Genomic DNA, 21,425 nt, shown 5'->3' with positions numbered 1-21,425 from the left:
AACAACAAAGCAACGCCCTGTCTGACAACCTCTCAGCCTGCCAAGCAGATAAAAGCTGCGTGCTGCTGTTGCCACAGTAACTGGTGATGTCATAACACTTTTGCTTTATCGATTAGCTTTAGTGATGCCACATAGCCCTTCCCTTGGAATTGCTATGTGTGAATTTTCACTCACCTTGCAATGAAAAAAAAAAAAAAAAAAAATTAAATTAAAAAAATCTCTCCTGTGAGAAGACTCCTTTTCTTTTTCTTTTTTCTTTTCTTAAAGGTGAAGTGTGTTATTTTTTCAATGTGAGAATTCTCTCTCCTATCCCAGTTTAATATGCAGAGGCAATTATAAGTAAACAATTTGTGGGTTGATTACCTCAAAAAGTGTGCTTCAAAACACTGTGGCTCTGTGGCACTTTCAAAACATTGCTCTATTTTTTTTAGCATCCCGACCAGCCAGACAAAGCCATAAGGTTAAACCAATGGCAATGGGGCGGGAATATCTGTATGTCCAACCTAAATATTCAGTGATTTGGTCACTGTGGTGGTCAGGGAGAGAATGGTTTAATCTGGGTAATATTAACCATGGTGTTACTACAGTGATTTGGTGTTAATATAGTAACCATGTTTCATTTAGTGGTTACTTTGATTTTACTACAAAATACTAAAGTGATACTTTGATTACTGTGGTAAAACCATCGTTAATTTTTGTAAGGGAAGGTGCACTTAGTGCAAATAGCCACTACCTTTTTAATTTTTTTCTTTCTTACTCCTTTCCTTCTCACACCTCTAAGGGGTTGTTCAGACAGAAGAAGTTCTTGAATTAACCCTAGAACACATATGCACCTTCACCCCCTTAAATGCATATGCAGGTCAAAAAAGAGCCACGTGAAATATGCTTATTCTTCATAAAAAATACTTAAAAATAAAAATTCAAGGAAAATTGACTCTAATGACAATTTTATTAGTAATTTAAATTTCTAAATAGTTGATATATCTTTTATTTCATTCTAAAGAGTTTCAGACATATTGAAAATGGAGTAGGAGTTTTGTGTGAGTGTAAAAAAAAGCCTGTATAACAGAAATATGGGCAATCACAAACAAATGAGTACAACAGACTAGGATAAAATGTTGTTTACAAAACAAAATTGCGATAAACTTGATAAACTATGTTGCTGAATGACAATATATTAATATATTAATCTAGGCAGCTAGTTGTTGTTCAGAGTGGTGAAGTGTCCTAAAAAAAGAAAAGTTGCAGGTTTAAACACATGAAGAAGTGGTCCAGGAGCTATGACCATTGTGCCCTTGCTGTGAACTAGGCATCAAACTTCAGGTTGCTCCACGAGGACTGCCCCTGTAATGGGTGTAATGTCGAGTACTTTGAATATGAGTATCGGCTGGATAGCATACTACACATAAATATAAACATGAACATGGTGTTTAACATATTTTAATAACGTAACAATTTATTACAAAAATAATACCAGTGTTAAACACCCATGGGTTATATAGGACCCACATATGCATTCTAGGTGTAGTGATGCAAATTCCCTTATAATAATTTTTTAAAAAACTTCACACGACAGAAGACATTTTAACTGAGGAATACCTGGAGTGGCAGATCTAAAGACCCCTTCATTTAAAAATGATGTCCTAAAAACTAGACGCTGGGTGATTTTTGACCCACATATGCGTTCTATGGTTAAAAAAAGTTCAGTGCAACTAATGGAACATAATAATGCAAGTGTATGGAGACTCGTCGTCTCAAAAGATTAAATTCCTTTCACTTGACACGCATCTTAAAAATGCGGCGCTGATGCATGAGATGCTGGAAAAATAGCGAGACATGGTGCAACAGTCAAAGATGTCCGTCTACCGCATTTACATAGAAAAACAGTTAGCGCAGATAGAAGCAAAACACGTTATATGTGAATGCCCCCTAATGATGCCATTCATCAACAGTACTGAATTATAAAGAAGTCAGTGACAAGTTGAACTCAATTAAATTTAAAAGTTATTGTTATGAAAGGACAGAGTAAACATCTATGAGCATAAATAGATTTTACAAACATTATTCAATTTCTTTATCGATACAATCAATACAGACTGTATCAATCACATTCTGTACACCCCAGAGAGAAAGTGTATCTTTTCCATATGCTTTTTCACAGTAGTTAGTGGCATTATGTGTTCATAAATGGAGAAAGCAGCACTGCCAGCTTTAAAGTGATTAATGGCTCCCTCGCTGATCATGTACTGCACTTTGGTCTGAATCGAAACAATTAATTCCTTCACAATATTTGAGAGACAGACATTTGGTAAGTTCAATTCTCCAGGGAGCCGTTCTTGTACGGGTGCCAAGACAAAGCTCCATTCCTCTCAATTGTTAAACATCTTAATGACTCAGCCTCATCAATTGCCAATAATATGACCCCTGATTCATCTCTAAGAGTGACACTATTATAACTTTATGACCATGGTGCTCAAAATCTGAGATCAATGCTGCCCTGTGAGCAGCACAAGCCATTCCACATAAGACTGGATTTTCATTAAAACATAATCTCTGTTAACCAGCTTATGTCCCAGTTTGCAGAAATTGATTTATTTATCATATATTTAATTATTTCTCAACTTCTAAGTTCATACATTTAAAAATTGCTGTTGCAATGTTTTGCAAGGTGTGTGTGGGCAATATTAGCCAAAAAGAATGCACAGATGCATAATTAGAAAATTCACCAGAAATAGTACACCATCCACACGCCTTTGGCATTATTTTAAATATAATGCAATATGGAACATAAATAGCAAAATACTCAAGCAATCATTGTGAAGTTCTTTTTCCTTGGCTTTCTGGAATGACGAGAATGTCGATGCATGCCAAGACTGCATCACTCTTGTGTCACAAATTTGACATGGAAAATCAGACTTGTAAAGACACAAATGTTTAGCAGCACAGACCACTGCCATCTCTGACATTAAATGACAAGTGTGCTGGAGCCGTGCTGAGTGTATCTTGATGTGTTTTGTGAAGCATGAACCTACCGTGCCAAAAGCAGAGGTTCATGCAAATGAGTCTGGTGCACTAAATGGGGTGAGCAGCTTTCTCACTGTCTGCTTTTTAAAGTGCAATTAGGAAATGTCAAGAGCCACAAAGAACCAGAGGTAAATCCCTTTCAGAGTAGGTTTTAAGATGGAAATACATGTATGTGTGTGGGATATGAATATAAAACATAATCTGTATATATAGAGAGGAGGTGTAAATGTCCTTTGCTGTAGACTATCGTAAGAATAAAAGCCCTTGAGAAATAAAAGAGGTTGAAATCTACTTTGCACTCCACAACCTCCTGTAAAGTTTCAATGGTGTTAAGAACTGGAGACATATTGGAAAATGCTTGATTGTGGCATTCACAACTCTTGCATTTACATTTATGTATTTGGTAGATGCCTTTATCCAAAGCAACTTACAATGCATTCAAGGTATACATTTGATCAGTGTGTGTTACCTAGGAATCGCACACCTGGCCTTGGTGTTGTTAGTCCAATGCTCTGCCAAATAAGCTACATAACATATATGTTTGCCATATTCTACCAATAATTTTGAGTCTATTCCCCATTATGCAATAGAAATAATAAATAATTTTAACACTTTACAATAAGGTTCTATTCATTAACATTAATAAATGCATTAGGTATAATGAACTAAAAATAAACTATATTTTAGGAACAATATTTTCTTTACAACATTTATAAATATTGGTTAGGCTTATGTTAATTTATAAATTTACAATTGTTCATTGTTAGTTCATTATGCATTAACTAATGTTAACTTATACAACTTATTAGTCTATGTTGTATTTAACATTAACCATGATTAATAAGTGCTGTAAAAGTGTTTGTTTTGTGTTAACTAATACAACTTTAATGAATATAACCTTATTGTAAAGTGTTACCAAATTTGCCTGCAAATCAGCCATTAACCGAATGGCCACTTTGGAATGCTGTTAACTGTTCATATTGCCAGTTATCTAATTGTTATAAATACAGACTCTGACAATGTACTTTAACACATTTTAAAAGGCATTAATATTGCGTGTGGTCAGAGGGCACCATTTCCTTTCTTTAGTTCCCCTTCTGTCACTCACTCGACGTTGTGTCGATGTAGTGACACTAAGGGTCGCTCTTGGGAGCCCCAAACACCTCTAATCTTTGAGAAAAGGCCAATGAGAATTAGCGAGTGGAATGGTTGGTGCTGGAGGCGATTTGGTGATTTCAATGGGCGCGGTCTTGCCAGGTAATTCCCCGCGGACCTCCCGTTCCCCAGCATGCTCCTCTGCCCCCGTCGAGTTCTGAGATGAGACCAGCTCACCTCACGGCCAGCTTAACATCTCTTTCAGGGCTCGCGAGCAGGATGAGTCCTCGATTGCTGCGTCGTAGAGCGCACTGGCGATATCGGACGCCAAGGACTTGACTGGGCTGCCACCTTCTGGTCTGCCCACCCAGTCTGAGGCCGACGCAAGTGTCGGGTTGGACTGGAACTCTCCACCCTCCCCTGACCCCTCGTGGCTAGATGACTGGTTCCTGGGCTCAGGGCGCCGCTCACAGCTGTACCCCCCCATCCCCCCCACCCCCCAGTCCCCTTCTTTCCGGAAGTGCACGACGAGCTGACGAGGTCGTGGAGGGCACCTTTTTCTGCCCAAACCCAACTTCCCAGCTCGTCCGCTCTCACTACTCTCGACAGCGGGGCGGCCCACGGGTACACGGAGATCCCTCAGGTGGATAAGGCGGTTGCGGTGACACCGTCGAGGACTTTGCTAGCAGTTATCGGCAGTGAAGAAGCAGACTGAGGCGATACAGCACATCTTACCCCGGCGCAGCTTAAGATCCCGTACCCTGTCTGCTCACCGAGGGCATCCTCCTGTGGTGGCGAAAGCCCAGGCGGCTCTGCCACAGCCGAGCCCATTTCTCAGCCCCAGCGTAGAGCCCCCTGCAGGAAGCTGATGCCCCCCGCCTCACGACCGGGCGCAAGGACCTGGAAGGCTAAACGCCCCTGAGATGGACGACCCAGGGAGGGAGATGTCCGCTGCTGCCATGGAGCTGGTATCCAGACCACTCTGTCCCCCGGTGGAGGGCCGGGAGTTAAATCTTATGTTCCCTTTTGTTTTGTGTTCTCCGCACACCGAACGGGCTGCAGTACCCACAATTTCAAAATAAGAGCTGTTTTCTCACTCCTTGGGTCACACAGTCGGTGTTTACGACCACCGTTATCTAGGCAACCGGACACTGAGCACCTGTGACTTGGACGCCTTCATGCACCTGACCGCACCACACTCACACCCCTGGCTGTTGTGATGAGCTACGAGGAAGGTCAAAAAGTCCATCCTTCCCCGTCGCCGACCCCCCCAACGCTGGGTACATGGAGCAAGGTAAGTGCTTCGAGGGCCCCCTCAGCACAGCCACGAGTTCAAGACGAAGCAAGGCTCCTCGACGTGGCATCCCCTGCTCCCCCCACCACGAGGCCCCACCCACAGGTATGTTAGACGCGATTGTCCCCTTAGTGCCCCTCACCCGGAGCTTGGACATGTGGTTAGAGCTTCCCAACCTGTTGCAATGGCTGGCCAGGACCATCCGACTCGGCTACGCGATTCAGTTAGCCAGGCGCCCGCCCCGGTTCAGCGGCGTCCGCTTCACCTCGGTGCAGGGCATGAATGCCGCCACCCTGCGTGCGGAGATCGCAACCCTTCTGTGCAAGGGCGCGATAGAGCCTGTCCCTCCAGCCGAGATGAGAAAAGGGTTCTACAGCCCTTACTTCATCGTGCCAAAGAAAGGCGGTGGGTTGCGGCCAATCTTGGACCTGTGAGTTTTGAACCGGGCCTTACACAAACTCCCGTTCAAGATGCTCATGCAGAAGCACATTTTTGCATGCGTCTGGCATCAAGATTGGTTCGCGGCGGTAGACCTAAAGGATGCGTACTTTCACGTCTCCGTTTTACCTCGTCACAGACCCTTGCTATGGTTGGCTTCTGATGGACTGGTGTATCAGTACAAGGTCCTCCCCTTCGGCCTGTCCCTGTCCCCTCGCGTCTTCCCAAAGGTCACAGAGGCAGCTCTTGCCCCATTAAGGGAAGTGGGCATCCGCATACTCAACTACCTCGATGACTGGCTGATTCTAGCACACTCTCTAGAGTTGCTGTGTGCACACAGGGACCTGGTGCTAAGGCACCTCAGCCGTCTAGGGCTTCGGGTCAACTGGGAAAAGAGCAAGCTCTCCCCAGTTCAGAACATCTCTTTTCTCGGCATGGAGTTAGACTTGGTCTCGATGATAGCGCGCCTCACAAGCGAGTGCGCGCAGTTGGTGCTGAACTGCCTGAAGTCATTCAGGCGGAGGACAATGGTTCCACTGAAACACTTTCAGAGGCTCCTGGGGCATATGGCATCCTCGGCGGCGGTCATGCCACTCGGGTTGATGCATATGAGACCGCTTCAGCACTGGCTTCAGACTCGAGTCCCGAGATGGGCATGGCGCTGCGGCACACATCACGTGGCTATCACGCCACTCTGCCACCACTTATTCAGCCCTTGGACAGACATTGAGTTTCTGTGGGCAGGAGTCCTCCTACAGCAAGTGTCCAGACGCATTGTGGTCAACACAGATGCCTCCAAGTTGGGCTGGGGCACTGTGTGCAATGGGCATGCAGCTGCTGGCTCCTGGACAGGACCACGGCTGTGTTGGCACATCAATTGCCTCGAGTTGCTGGCTGTACTGCTCGCCCTGTGGAGGCTATTGCCGTTGATGCGGGGCAAGCAGGTGTTGGTCCGGTCAGCCAACACAGCGACAGTAGCATATATAAATTGCCAAGGCGTCCTACGCTCTCATCGCATGTCGCAACTCGCCCGCCATCTCTTCCTCTGGAGTCAGCAGCAGCTGTGGTCGCTGCGGGCCACTCATATCCTGGGCAGCCTCAACACCACAGCGGAAGCGCTGTCGCGGAGAGTGGAGACTCCACCCCCAGGTGGTCCAGCTGATTTGGAGTCGATTCAGCAAAGCACAGGTAGACCTGTTCGCTTCCCGGGAATCCTCCCACTGCCTACTCTGGTATTCCCTTATGGGAGCCCCCCTCGGGACAGATGCGCTGGCACACAGCTGGTCCCGGGGCCTGCGCAAATACGCGTTCCCCCCAGTGAGCCTACTTGCACAGACCCTGTGCAAGGTCAGGGAGGACGGGGAACAGGTCACCCTCGTGAAGCCGTACTGGCCCACTCAGATTGGTTCTCAGATCTCACGCTCCTCGCGACAGCCCCTCCCTGGCAGATTCCCCTGAGGAAGGACCTCCTATCTCAGGGACGGTGCACCATCTGGCACCCACGCCCAGACCTCTGGAACCTCCATGTCTTGCCCTTCAACGGGACGCGGAAGACCTAAGTGGCCTGCCACCAGCAGTGGTAGACACGATCACTCAGGCCAGGGCTCCCTCTACGGGGCAGCTTTATGCCCTGAAGTGGCATTTGTTCATGAGTTGGTGTTCTTCCTGAGGTGAAGACCCCCGGAGATGCGCAGTTGGGTCAGTGCTTTCCTTCCTGCAGGAGAGGCTGTAGGGGCGGCTGTCCCCCTCCACCCCGAAGGTGTATGTGGCCACCATTAGTGGCACACCACGACGCAGTGAATGGTAAGTCCTTAGGGATGCACGACCTGATCATCAGGCTCCTGAGAGGTGCCTGGAGGCTGAATCCTCCTAGACCATGCCTCTTTCCCTCATGGGATCTCTCCGCGGTCCTCCTGGGCCTTCGGAGAGCCCCGTTTGAGTTGCTAGAGTCAGTAGAGCTGAAAGCCCTCTCTTTGGAGACGGCCCTACTGATTGTGCTCACCTCCATCAAAAGGGTTAGGGACCTGCAGGCGTTCTCTGTCAGCGATACCTGCCTGAAATTCGGTCCAGTAGACTCTCATGTGGTCCTGAGACCCCGGCCGGGCTATGTGCACAAGGTTCCAACGACCCCCTTCAGGGATCAGGTGGTGAGCCTGCAAGCACTGCCCCAGGAGGAGGCAGACCCAGCCCTGTCGTTGCTATGTCTGGTGTGTGCTTTGCACATCTACTTGGATCACACGCAGAGCTTTAGACGCTCTGAGCAGCTCTTTGTCTCCTTCGGCGGAAGCGGAAAGGGAACGCTGTCTCCAAACAGAGGCTTGCCCACTGGATCGTGGATGCCATCACTCTGGCATACCAGGCCCAGTCCGTGCCCGCCCCTTTGGGAATACGAGCACACTCTACAAGGAGTCTGGCATCCTCGTGGGCACTGGCCAATGGCACCTCTAGCAGACATCTGCAGAGCAGCAGGCTGGGCAACACCCAATACCTTTGCGAGATTTTGCAAAAAAAGTTGAGCCGGTTTGGTCCCGTGTTTTGTCATGTAAGAACAGGTAAGTTTGGTAATACGGAACAGCTGGCCAGGTGTATCGCTTGCATATAGCGCCTTTCCCCTCCGTGGGGCGAAGACGTACACTTCTTCTCCCATGCGAGTTCACGAACCGTGAACCGTGAATATATATATATATATATTTACACACACACACATACATACATACATATATATACATACACACATACACATATGTAGTGCAAATTTAAATACAAATCTGTTATATACAGTGCAAGGTAATGTAATGGCAGAAGAGGTAGTATGTGTTGGATAAATATAAAAAGACAAAACTGTGAATTGCACATAATTATTGCTCGAAGGGGCAGTTTTTAACTGTTCATGAGATGGATAGCCTGAGGGAAAAAACTGTTTCTGTGCCTGACAGTTCTGGTACTCAGAGCTCTGAAGTGTCGGCCAGAAGGCAACAGTTCAAAAAGGTAGTGGGCAGGGTGAGTGGGGTCCAGAGTGATTTTTCCAGCCTTCTTCCTCACTCTGGAAGTGTACAGTTCTTGTAGGGAGGGCAGGGGGCAATAATCCTCTCAGCAGTCTGAACTTTCCTTTGTATTTGGTGTGGGATCTTGAGCCACGCCGGGGCAGGATATGCCGGATAGCCTCCGTCTGCTGCTTCACCTTCGAGAACTGCTGGGCAAAGTCCTCGACGGTGTCACCTAATAGGCCAGCCTGGGAGATGGGGGCAGCAAGGAACCGTGTCTTGTTGGCCTCACCCATCTCGACCAGGTTGAGCCAAAGGTGGCGCTCCTGGACCACTAACGTGGACATCATCCACCCGAGAGACCGCGCCATGACCTTCATCGCTCGGAGAGCGAGGTCGGTCGCCAAGCGCAGTTCCTGCATCAGATCTGGGGCGGAACTACCTTCGTGCAGTTCTTTTAGCGCCTTGGCTTGGTGGACCTGCAGGAGAGCCATGGCGTGCAGGTCAGAGGTGGCTTGTCCTGCAGCACTGTAGGCTTTAGCCGTCAGGGATGACATAATCCTACAGGGCTTGGACGGGAGCTTTGGGTGTCCGCGCCAGGTGGCGGCCTTATCCACCGGGGGAATCACCGTATAGCCCCTGGCCGCCCTGCCATCGAGGGTAGTGAGGGTGAGGGAACTGAGGAATCGAGACCAGGCAGTAAAAGGTGCCTCCCACGATTTCGTCAGCTCCTCGTGCACTCTGGGAAGAAAGGCACTGGAGCGGGGCGTGGCTGCTTTGAGCGGCGCCGCGAGCCCAGGAACCAATCATCGAGCTGCGACGGTTCAGGGGAGAGTGGAGGGTTCCACTCTAGCCCGACGCTCGCGGCCGCCCAGGAAAGCATGGTCATCATCTCTGCATCAGCCTGTGACTGGGCAATCGACTCCGAAGGTGGGAGCCCAGCTGAGGCTTCTGCGTCCGACTGGACAAGCCCTCTCTCTGATGCTGCGTTTGAGAGCTCATCAGCTTCGTGGGCTCCAAACAAGAGGCCGAATTCACCATGAGACGAGCTGGCGGACTCATTCGGAAGCCTGATCGGGGCAGACAAGCGTGCTGGGGAATGGGAGGTATGCGGGGGGATACCCGGCGGAGGCGATCCCATTGGAGTCCCCAAATCGCCCCCAGTGCTAGCCGCACTGGCCTCAAACCCATAGGTAGAAGGACCGAGGCGGGGAGCCGCTGGGGTGACCGCAACGTTGCCATGGTCATGTTCTCGCAATGAGAACATGAACCATCCACAAACGCTGCCTCCGTGTGTGTCGCACCCAGACACGAAAAACAGCGATCATGACCGTCTGAAGTTGAGAGGTAACGACTGCAACCAGGAATAACACACAATCGGAAAGGCATCTTTAAAAAGACGCGTCTTTAAAAAGACGTTCCGTGTGTGCCGCTCTTTTAGAGAAATATACTCTTTCAGAAAATATACTCTAATTTTATTCTGCCGAAGCACCCAGGGGCGTTCTCTGCAGTGCACCAGTGCAGAGGAGGGAGAAGCCGCTGAAATGCGCCATCAGATCCAGCAGAGGTGAATGAACAGTCGTGAGAATTCAGCTCAATGAGCATGACCGTTCGGCTCCGAAGAGAAAATCTGAATGAGTGGTTGCATACCAGCTCCTTTTATACCCGTGTGTCCGGGGGAGTGGCATGCAAATACCACTCGCCAATTTTCATTGGCCTTTTATCAAAGACCAGAGGTGTTTCGGGCTCCCAAGAGTGACCCCTAGTGTCACTACATCGACACAACGTCGAGTGAGTGACAGATTTGGAACTCACAAAACAGTCAGTGGCTGACAATGTGCAAATTTGGTCTGTAGGTCTGTAACCCACACAAAACTTTCATATGAATTTAGAAAACATGAAATCCGTCACATGAGTCATATGTAGTGTCAGTGGAGATGTTAAAGGCATCCATAGAAATGATCAGTTGTTTTTCATGGTGAGGAAAGTAGATTTCAGATGAGCAGGTAATAATTGTAATTTTCTGAATGGGTAAATTTTTTTTCTGAAACATTAACCCTAATGCTTTTTCTGAATGTTTGATATGATACAGTGTATAAATATTTAAGAGTATGCATTGAATTAGGGATGTCGCGATTGTACGGTTAATTTAACTGTAAGAATTTAGAATCCACGGTTATACACCGTGAAATGCTTTATTTACACGTGGCAAAAAATATTATATATAATGTATAAATATATAAGAGCCACGTGTCACGAACTGAACGTAAACTTTAAATTCACACGAAACTGAAGCTTAAATACACACATTCCAAAATATAATAGAGGAATTCGGTCTACCAGACTATCCATCAAAAAAAGCGACTTAAATCGGCTGTTTGGCAGCATTTAAATGACTGACTGAAGATGACAAACTAGTGTGTGTAATATTTTTAGCTGGTGATTTTAAAGTGATGAATTAAAAATGCCACTTTTTGTAATGTTTAAGCGTGATGACAGTGTGCGATGCATTTGCGTATAGTTCCTATCAGCGAGTAAACTTTTGTAAAAAAAAAGTTGCGTCTTAAATCGTCCTCATTATTTCAAGCATTGCTTCTGTACAAATTCACCGCATTAGTTATGATCGGACTTTAAATTGCCTACTGTAAGCAATGTTCCCGTTATTATGCATAGTCCACAGATTTATTTGTGTGGTGTTGTGGACAGTATTTTGAGTCTGTTGCCGATTCTTTATGTTGGGGTGTCTGACAGACAATTGATTGCTTTAATAAACTGATGTACAAGAAAGAAACTGTTTAATGCCGTGAACTACATGTTGCGCACTCACAATAATCTTACTGTTACGCACTTTTAAAGCACTCCGGTAACAGTAGCACATCACTGAGTTTGGGATGCGCATAAGCGATGTCATGTCCAAGATTGGAGCATCTCTTATTACCTCTTATTTTTATTGTTTTTTTTATTTTATTTATTGTGTGTGGGCTTCCCTTAGCATCCACATATTCCCCAAAAATACGTCCACTTAGACGTTTAGACAACTGTTTTGTGATATGCCTTTTTTGCATCAGTGCTGCCGCATAATAAGCAAATATAAAAATAACTGTAAAACGGTCAACCGCAATTTTTTCTCAGACTGTTATCTAACTGTCAAAAACTCACACTGCTGCATCCCTACATTGAATATACTTTATTTATGTATCTTATTTATAAATAAATAAAGCCGGGCCCACATTTGGTCCCCATTGGACACAGGCAACCGCATTTTGGTCACATCCAAATCAAAATTAACCTAAAATTACTTGAAATCTGAACTCGCTCTTAATGGTACAGATTCGTGCCATCACAAACCCTGTTTACCAAGGAGTAGATGGCGGATGATTAAAAAATATGATGACTATAAAAATAATAGTCTAACAGATGAAATATACATGAAATATGCTTGTTGCTTTATTCTTGTAGGTATTGTTTTTGGGGCATATATGTACATAGCCTATGTAAATTTGATGATTATTAACTGATTTAAGGAAAATACTGTATATGTAACATGTAGAACAACAGCCATTTTTAGTATTTTGTTATGTTGTTGCATTTATAAACAAAATATGTGACTTTTTATATTATATATTTTTATGCAGGCCTACCTTTTCATATCATATGTTGTGATAAAAGATTTCAGATTTGTATGGGTTTAACCTGAAAGCTATTTAAATGTCAACTGGAACTGAAAAAAGAATTTATACTGAACTATTGAAGAAAAAAAAAGAAAAAGAAAAAAAAACAACAACGCTGAGATGGCACTCTGCCTCATCATTTTAAAAGTCCGCCACACACCACTGCCATATACATATACTGTACATATACATATAGATATACACATATACATATACAGTACATATACATATCAGAGGGGTCCAAAAATCTGAGAGCACTACTGAAAATGCTTATTTTTTTGCATTCTTTCACAATTTAATAAAAATATTGATAAATCTTTACAAAATATATTATAGGCATAAAGATTTGAATGAAAAACTAATTGAATAATTAATAATAAGCACTGAAAACATGCACTCAAGCTGACATATACTCCACAAGATTGTGAAAAACCTGATGATCCATGTTATCCCAGCATGATTTCTGAGTGTTCCAAAGAGCGTCTTGTGTGCTTCGATGGAAGCAAGGAAATCTGACCTTTTCTGATCAGAAAGTAGCTTGCATTTGATTAAAAACTTATAAATAGCGCAAAATCTTTTATTTATTTATTTTTTTATTCTTTTTTTTTTTTTTTATGTTTGTGTGCATGTATGTATGCATATGTGCATGTATGTATGCATAGGCTACATAATATATATATATCTTCATGACCAAATATAATAGGATGCATTCAGAAATTACATTCCCTCTTATAGCAGAACAAACAGAAGTTTAAACATTTTACAGCAAAGAAAGCCATCATTATCAAACTAGTAGGAAGTGATTGCAATCAGCCATAATTCTGCTGATTTGCTTTAAAAGATCGCTCATCACGCGAAGCAGTTCCAACATTACACTGGATATCAGTCAACATCTGTGTGACAAATTAGGCCTCTTCTCCCCTCTCCTGTAAGACGGCCGAGAGTGTAGAATGATTGCTGCTGTGCATGTTTAATCAAGATGCATTCTTTGTATATGGGCTATGCATGGTAATCTATAGAGTGCATTAGTGAGCTAATGAATAGTGTAAAAACCAACACTTAGTAGCTTCCGTCAATGCAATAACTCATTTGTTACTTTTCAAATGGTGGGGTATACAATTCAAAGACAGTAATAGTAAATTGATTTTGGACATCATATAATATAGTGTAAAAATGGACACGCTCACAAAAGAACCGACTTATCTACAGTAGAAAAGGTTTTTTTTTTTTTTTTATTGTCAGCAGAAACACTTTCAGAACAGGTGTTTCCTGAGTTCCTGAGGGATATTCCAGACTTAAAAGAATGTGAAATCTCCCAGCTGTTCCCTTTACACTGGGAAAACAAGCTCAACTGGCTCTTTTTATTTCTCAGAACCCTTTACAAGCTTTTCTATTCTACTTTCTATAGTGAGTAAGCAGTGTGAGTAAAGACATGGTGCCACTAACTGACTCAAAACAACTAGATTTTGGTTTTGGGGTGTCACACCTACTAATTGTTTTAGCAGAAATCTCACCCACTTCTTTTGGAGGTCTGTCATGCTTGCCATTTAAGAATGGTAGAAGGCTTACAGACTAAACAGCTACCTCTAACATTTCTCCGATTTCCTGTCATGTGAAGTTTGCCAAAATACAGACAAAAAGATCACACAAACATAAACCATTGTAATAAATGGAACTGTAGTTTAACTTTACCCATGTGAACGTGAGTGATTGTATAGTTTATCCCTTTAGTGTTTGCTGTAGAAATATTCATGTGGAGCTTCAGTAAGAAAAGATTTACATTCAGTTAAAGGTGCTGTATGCGATTTTAGCGTTCTGAAGCGTTCACGTGACTGAGCCGTTGAATTAGCCACGTCCCCTCATTCCAAAACCCTGCCCTCCAAAGATAATTTTGAGACCAAAACCAAGCAAAAGAGCAGCATTGTTTGTTCCTGTGGCTGTCAAATTCAACAGTGGCACTATAGCGCCCTCAACTGACAAACATTTTGAATCATAGCCTAAATGATCTGCTTCAAATGAGAATGAGCAAAATTATTGACAGGTGAAAAGCATCAATGTCCGTGGTCTGCGGACACATTTTATTTGCTGTTTACAAAGTCTACAGCTGTCACAGAGACCGGTGAGATATCTTAGGACACTTAATTCATTAATATCTTTAAGGGAGTAGGTAAATTTTTTGCGTACTATTCCATGAAAGAAATCGCTTACAGCACCTTTAACATAGACTGTTTAGTCTCCAATTTCTTATTGTATTAGTCATTTAAGTGTAGGAGAACAACTGAAAACCCCTTGGTTACAAAATCACCATGGATAACAATTAACATTTGTGATATGTCGCTTCACGTTTGCTCAGAAAAAAGCTTGGAAAAGACCCAAAAAGGCTTTATCTATTCTTCAGCGTGAGAAGAAGATCATTGGTCACTGCAAAGGCTACAAAAGTACGCCCCAGCAACTGAATGATATTTTCAAACTAGTCGGAAGTTATGTTTCATTCAGTAAGGCCATTAATTAGGGAACTGGGTTGGTGAGAGGTGCAGTCGTGCGATCCAACTCGCTCAAATTCTCCAGCAACTATGTAATAAAGGTTATGACTGAAAAATCGACTAGTGGGACACTGCCTTCCCGTTCATTTGCTACATTGTGAATTTTTAGCACACAGTACACTCTCCCAGAGTCACTGGACAATGATGACCATCATTCTTAAATCGAAGAAAATGGGAAAATAAGTAAAAAAAAAAAATAAAAAGCTTGGCTTACACGCAGCTTGATTTACAATATCATTTATTTTTAGTCAGGGGCTTAACCCTTGTGCTACCTTCGGGACATTTTTTCTTTTTCATTTTTGTTTTTTCGATCATTTTGGCTGTGTTAAAGCCAGTGGCATACATTTAGCCAAATGTGTGTATTTTTGGGGGAATTTTGATATTTCAACCTCAGTTCCTAAAATACATCTATAATACACTGTGTACACAAAATAGATACACTCAGAACCTAGAGGACAAAAATGTCCCCATTGAAACCCATTAAAACTGCAGTATTTGATCCCAGTGCCATTAAAGCATAAAATCATGAATTCTATGATATTATGCTTTCACTCCAGAGCCCTGGCTTCAAAATTTAAATTTTTTATATTTTCCACCAGATGGCACCATTTTTCTCATATTTAGCCTAAGGAGCAAATACATGCTTTTTTCCTATTTTCTGTTTGCTGTATTATAGAGCACTCAGGCCAATTGAATAAATGATGCAGCTAAAAGTGTGTGGGTGTGTTGGTATGGATGTCAGAGTGTGTTTTGTATGTGTGTACTGAGAATTGTGTGTGTGTGTGTGTGTGTGTGTGTGTGTAAAACAACAGTGGCATTATGTAAACAAACTGGAATTTAAAGGGTTAAAATCCAGAAAATGAATGAATATTTGGTAGTTTTGATTGATGTTGGTTAAAAAATCTAAGTAATTGAAAGTGGAAAATAATATTAATATATAATATTTTTATGGCAGTTTTTTGACTTGGACATTTGTGTCCACTAAGTTCCTGAGTGTGAGTTTTTTTTTTTTTTTATCTGACACTGCACAAAAAACAATAATACATAAAAATAAGTGTTGTTGCTAATCATTGACATATCCCAGACTGTGGTAGTCCTTAGCATTTAGTATATGGAAAGTAATTCATTTTTTGTGTTTTTTTGTTTTTGTTTTCATAAAAAACAACAGTGGCATTATATAAATAAACTGGCATTTGAAGGGTTAAAATCCTGAAAATTAATGAATATTTGGTAGTTATGATTAGGACCATAATATTGGAATATTGGAAAATAATATTAATATATAATATTATTATGGCAGTTTTTTGATATGGATATTTTTGTCCTCAAAGGAGCTCTGAGTAACTTATTGATACATAAGGGTTAAGAATCCAAAGCAATTGCTGTATGACATGGGAATCCCTCATATGTGGAGGTTCTCCACAGCACTGCGTAAATGTTTGCATTGATTTAGCCAGGTTGACAGTTCCTCTTAATTGTGGGATTGAAACTCAGAGTGGAGGAAACCTGGATAATTACCTGTTGTCAAGATAATGGATGCAGCAAGCAAACCTATAGCTCCAATCATGGGTGAAATTCTATGTAAACAGATGTATAAATCATCATTTGGTGGCCACTTCTCAGGCTGCGCTCTCAGTAAGCAGAAACAGTGGAACAATCTATGGCTTATTGATGCTGAACTGTAAAGCCACAGCGTTCCTTCCAAATTGCATCCAAGCAAAAGCTTAAAGATCCAGTGGTATCATAAGCAGAATCTGCTACCACTTCAATATTCAGCTTTCTGTTATTGATTAGGGGTTTATTCTATTATTTAATTACGCATTTAAGTATTTGATATAAAATAATTTAGGAAAGTTCACATATACTGCAGTTTGACATGAAATACCCTATCTAAAACAATTTTAGACAGCTTTTAGACAGTTTGCTCATTCTTTTATAATTATAAATTGCATTGCAGTCTTCATGACCTCATATTATTTGAGAGATTACATGGAATACTTGAATATTTGATAATTAACTTGTTTTGAAGAACCATTTAAAATGAAGTGTAGTTCTAAAGTGAAGGCAAAAAGGTAATTTTTTTTTTTTTAATGGTTTAGGAAATGATCACCAATCACTGCACGTAAATATATACTTTCTTTTATGCATTCCTATACATTTTTATATAAAATCTTGATTAAGTCCATGGACACATTGTGCGTCAACTATCCACTATGTCACACTTATTTGGAGGGCAGTTTTCTAAATGGAAAACTATGAATCAAAGACCAAGATGCACACTATATTTATTCCTCTTTGTCAGTATCAGTGGTATAACATTGTTATAAAATTGTGCAACGAATCCAATCAGTTTTGAGAAATAAAAAAATAATCAGGCTCCTTTACAGGAATTATTATTATTTATTTTTTTATTCCCTGCCAATACATTTTTGCACTTGGGCACAATTTAAACCGTCATTTGTTTAAAACAGTTTAAGATGATTTAAAGATACTGCCGAAGGAACTAAAGCAGCAAGTCATGTGGTGACACTTAGTTACAGTTTAATCATTTATTAAATGATTCCTTTAAGGACCAAGGACAAGATCCAAGCCAGAAATCCCTGTGCAGATTTAGCTTTTTATACACATTTCAGGCTCGGGCTCGGGCACTGTTCAGTTGGCTCAGGCACGGTATGCATCTAGTGTGATTGCTAACCATGACCGAGCACGGAACTCGAAACATGACATCAATGATGCGACTGTTTCATTTAACAAACATGCCGACAAAGGGATCACTTTGGTCTATGGCATATGTGCAGTGTTTAATGGAAATTTGGGCAGACGAAGAGTATACAGGAACATCTGGGTACAACACACAAGAACTCCAAGATATTTGGTAAAATTTGTGACTATCTTCGTGCTTGTGGATACCAAAGAACCATTGAACAACTACGTGACAAGCTGAAAAAACTGTGAGTTCAGTATCTGAAGGTATGGAATGCACACCGTAAATCTGGCAGCTTGTCGGACGGAAAAATTCCAGTGGTACGATGCTGTCGACAATTAGGCATGTGAGAGGGCAGTGTGTCACCACGCCCCAAATGACTCAAAATAAGCCACAAAGTAAGTAACGTTACAACGATGGACTCTTCCTGTTTTCTTCAAAACAAAAAGTCGCAACGTAAGCGTGCTCAGGCCCGGAATGTTAAGTGCAATGTGAGTGCAGGCCAGCAGGGGAGTGGGGAGGGGGACAATTTTGCTTGGGCACGGTACAAGGCAACCGGCCTAGTGTGAGTACGCCCTAAGTTTCACCACAAGACTTGCTAGCAGATTCAGTGTTATTTCAGGTGCTATATAGTGGAGCTAAAGCCTTGGGGGATGAAACACAAAAGCCACTATGTAAAACCCTGATTCTTCCAGTCTGTATTTGCACATTTGTGTCACTTAGGTACCCTGGACTGTAATCATGATTGATAATTTCTTCAACAAACATGGGCTTGTGTTTAGTGTTGTACAACAAACTGGCATCTGTCAGTGTTTGGCAATGAACTAATGCTAAAAAAAAAAATAAACAAAATAAAAAAGATAGAAAATTAAGATTTTTATGACATTCCTTCGTGGATTAAATTATGTGTACTATTTTTCAACCCAAGAACAGCCATTACAGCAAAAGCGATTTGGTTTTCTATTTTTAAAAGAGATAGTTATATTATATACCCAACGTGTAGCTGGAACATGGTGGCAGAAATCATTTAAAAAACAAGGGCACAGAAGACTGGGCCCATTAAAGTTAAATTATCACCTCACTCAGTGTTAAAAGACTATTATTATTACCGCACTTCACTTTCTTATTCAGCAGGGAACAACGGAAATAACAACAGCACTAGTTCTGATTCATCTATTAAGACTTTTTTTCTTTCTAACTAGACACATATAGAGACAGCATGTACAGGCCAGTGCCACTAAGCAGACTGTAAGATGTATAATATTGTGGTATAATAAGCCTAATAAAAATATACCATGGTAACCACAATTTTTCACCACAATACCATCAATTCTAAAATTCATGCTACTACTGTAAAACAATAATAAATTAAAATTATATTTCCATCAAACACTGTCAGAATCTCAGAATTTTTAATTTTGTTTAATTTCTGTTTTAACACAGTTTTATTGCAGTAACAATTACTATAGTAATAACCCCAAGCTGATGCATAGAATTTACTGCTATTTACTTAACTGTGAAAGCTCACAAGTTGAAAATTATACCACATGACAGAAACATTAAGAGTAGTATGGTAGTATACCATTCTGAACTCAACCAGTTGTTATTTCTGTGCCTCGACTGCCACAGAAATTACACACTTCACCTTTAAGAGTTCTCTTGCCTACTACTGTATGTGACCCATCAATTTAACACCTCTGAACTGTGAAAAAGGTGCCATTGGAACCCACTTTGGTACAGATCTCATGTGGATAGATACTAGACTTAATTACCTCTGCCAAAGCAGGGCAGGTTGGAAGTTCCCCTGCACTTCTTCTGACTGGCCTCAACAGACAGTGAACAGGAAAGAGGATGATCACATTTCTTTCCGGCCCAGCCATCCTTGCAGTCACATCTGCCACAGTTACACTGGCCGTGACCTTTAAACAAACATATAGCAAGATTTAAAGTCAGATCAGCTGAAACTCTGCATGAAGCTGCTGTGGATACGGGCAAAGATAATACATCGGTGGTGAGTGTGTTTGTGTATGCACATGTCTGATCAAAGACTCAGGGTCAAAGTGCACAGCTCCTAAACATAAATGTAAAAGTGATTTGTCAATGCAGTTCTCAGAGGCAAACATAAGATAACAATTGAGCATGGTGACCGGCAATATTTCAGCACCCTTGGTTTTGGAAGTATTTTACTTATTCAAGGGAATTTTTAAGTATTCTTCGACAAAGAGTTCTAAGCCATGAACCAACCATCTCCAAAATGAAACACAGCATTAAAAACTTCAACTAAGTTGAGACAAAAAGTATAAAAGTATATGAAAATTAGAAATAAAAGACAAAGGTACAAGACTGTATACCCAACTTCTTTTATGAGGGAATGAGCAGCAATCTCATGAAGCATTGTGAATGAAATAATTGAGTTAAAAATGGCAGTACAATTTTTTACTATTGATTTATAGACATTGTTTAGAAGTACTGTATTAAAGCAACATATTTTAATTTTAAATGTAATCCAAAAGATTCAGATATACACAAATATGTAAGTAGTTTGATTAATGAAGTTAAAATGACACTGACTTGTGGCTTGAAACATATATAATCTCTTAACAACCTCGGGACTCATTGTAGGTTATTACTAAAAATCAGTTTACATATAGAGAAAATTAATGGGATTTTTACTTGCTGTGCTCTATTGAAGAGAGCTGAATATGGCTGCAAAGTTATTCCTCAGCATTAGAAACAGATGTTAAAATGTTTCAACTTTATCTGTTGTTCCTGAGCTCAAGAAAATCTATGTGGCCTGTGTTTATGAAAGATCAGATATATAGGTGGAGTGAATGGATGTAGAATAGTTCTACCCTATCCTCTTTAACAGCAACAGCCAGTATTTTCACTGCTGGAATTTGGAATGTGAGTCACTTCCTTTTCTGATGGCTTGATAATGCCAAACTGGCTTTGAACATTAACAACCTCCTTTCTTGAGGCGATTGACAAAAACACTGACAAAGTGACTTGTGGGATTCAGAATGAATATATACAATCAAAATTAAATAATAAGAATGATAAGCTTGACAGAAATGTTTGAAGTTAATAATAATAATAATAATGCCAATATAAAAAGACTGCTTCACCTGAACAGAAATCATCAGAGTATCTGTCGTACATAGCGTGGCAACTTCTCTCGTCACACTCGCATGTCTCTCCATGGATGTCGCCCCAGTCTCCTGAGGGATCCACGTCATAGCAGGTGCACTCACCACATACACAGATTCCTACAAAAAGAGGTGAAAGTATGTTATAGCTTCCACTCTTTTACATTGTGTCTCACACAACTAAAGCTAATGCAAACCTGCAAAATACAATTCATCTTACATTCTTGGATTTAAATAAAGATTTAAGTGTAAATGTCCAAGATAAAGGTGAAGTGTGCAATTTCTGTTCCACTAGTGTCGCTAAACAGAATTGCAAAAATGTTGTTTTGAAACAGGTCTAGAACATTCCCTCTGTCTGCCACTGTTCGTAGACAGATAGTTCCACCCCAAACGCATGTTATTGGATAAATTGCTATGGTGCAATGACACACTGGTTCGTATGCCTAAAAAAACACACCAATTTTTTAAAGCACCACAGAGTCAGTTTCAGGGAAATGGATTACTTACAGTTGACTACCTGCAGAAA

General features: G+C 41.7%; 1 protein-coding gene across 1 annotated transcript in view; it reads right to left on the bottom strand.

Annotated features, from left to right (window-relative positions):
• The window catches only part of itgbl1 (integrin, beta-like 1), a 77,843-nt gene that overhangs the window by 24,212 nt on the left and 32,206 nt on the right, over positions 1-21,425 (bottom strand). Inside the window, exons 6-7 of the mRNA XM_051709756.1 lie at positions 20,879-21,019; positions 19,526-19,672 (exon numbers count right to left, since the gene is read on the bottom strand). Coding sequence (XP_051565716.1) covers positions 19,526-19,672; positions 20,879-21,019 — 288 coding nt within the window. The remainder of the gene's footprint in view (positions 1-19,525; positions 19,673-20,878; positions 21,020-21,425) is intronic.

The sequence above is a fragment of the Myxocyprinus asiaticus genome, chromosome 11, assembly GCF_019703515.2.
Source record: "Myxocyprinus asiaticus isolate MX2 ecotype Aquarium Trade chromosome 11, UBuf_Myxa_2, whole genome shotgun sequence".
Classification (NCBI taxonomy): domain Eukaryota; kingdom Metazoa; phylum Chordata; class Actinopteri; order Cypriniformes; family Catostomidae; genus Myxocyprinus; species Myxocyprinus asiaticus.
The sequence above is the reverse complement of the archived record's forward strand: the minus strand, read 5'-3'. Positions and strand labels throughout refer to the sequence as shown.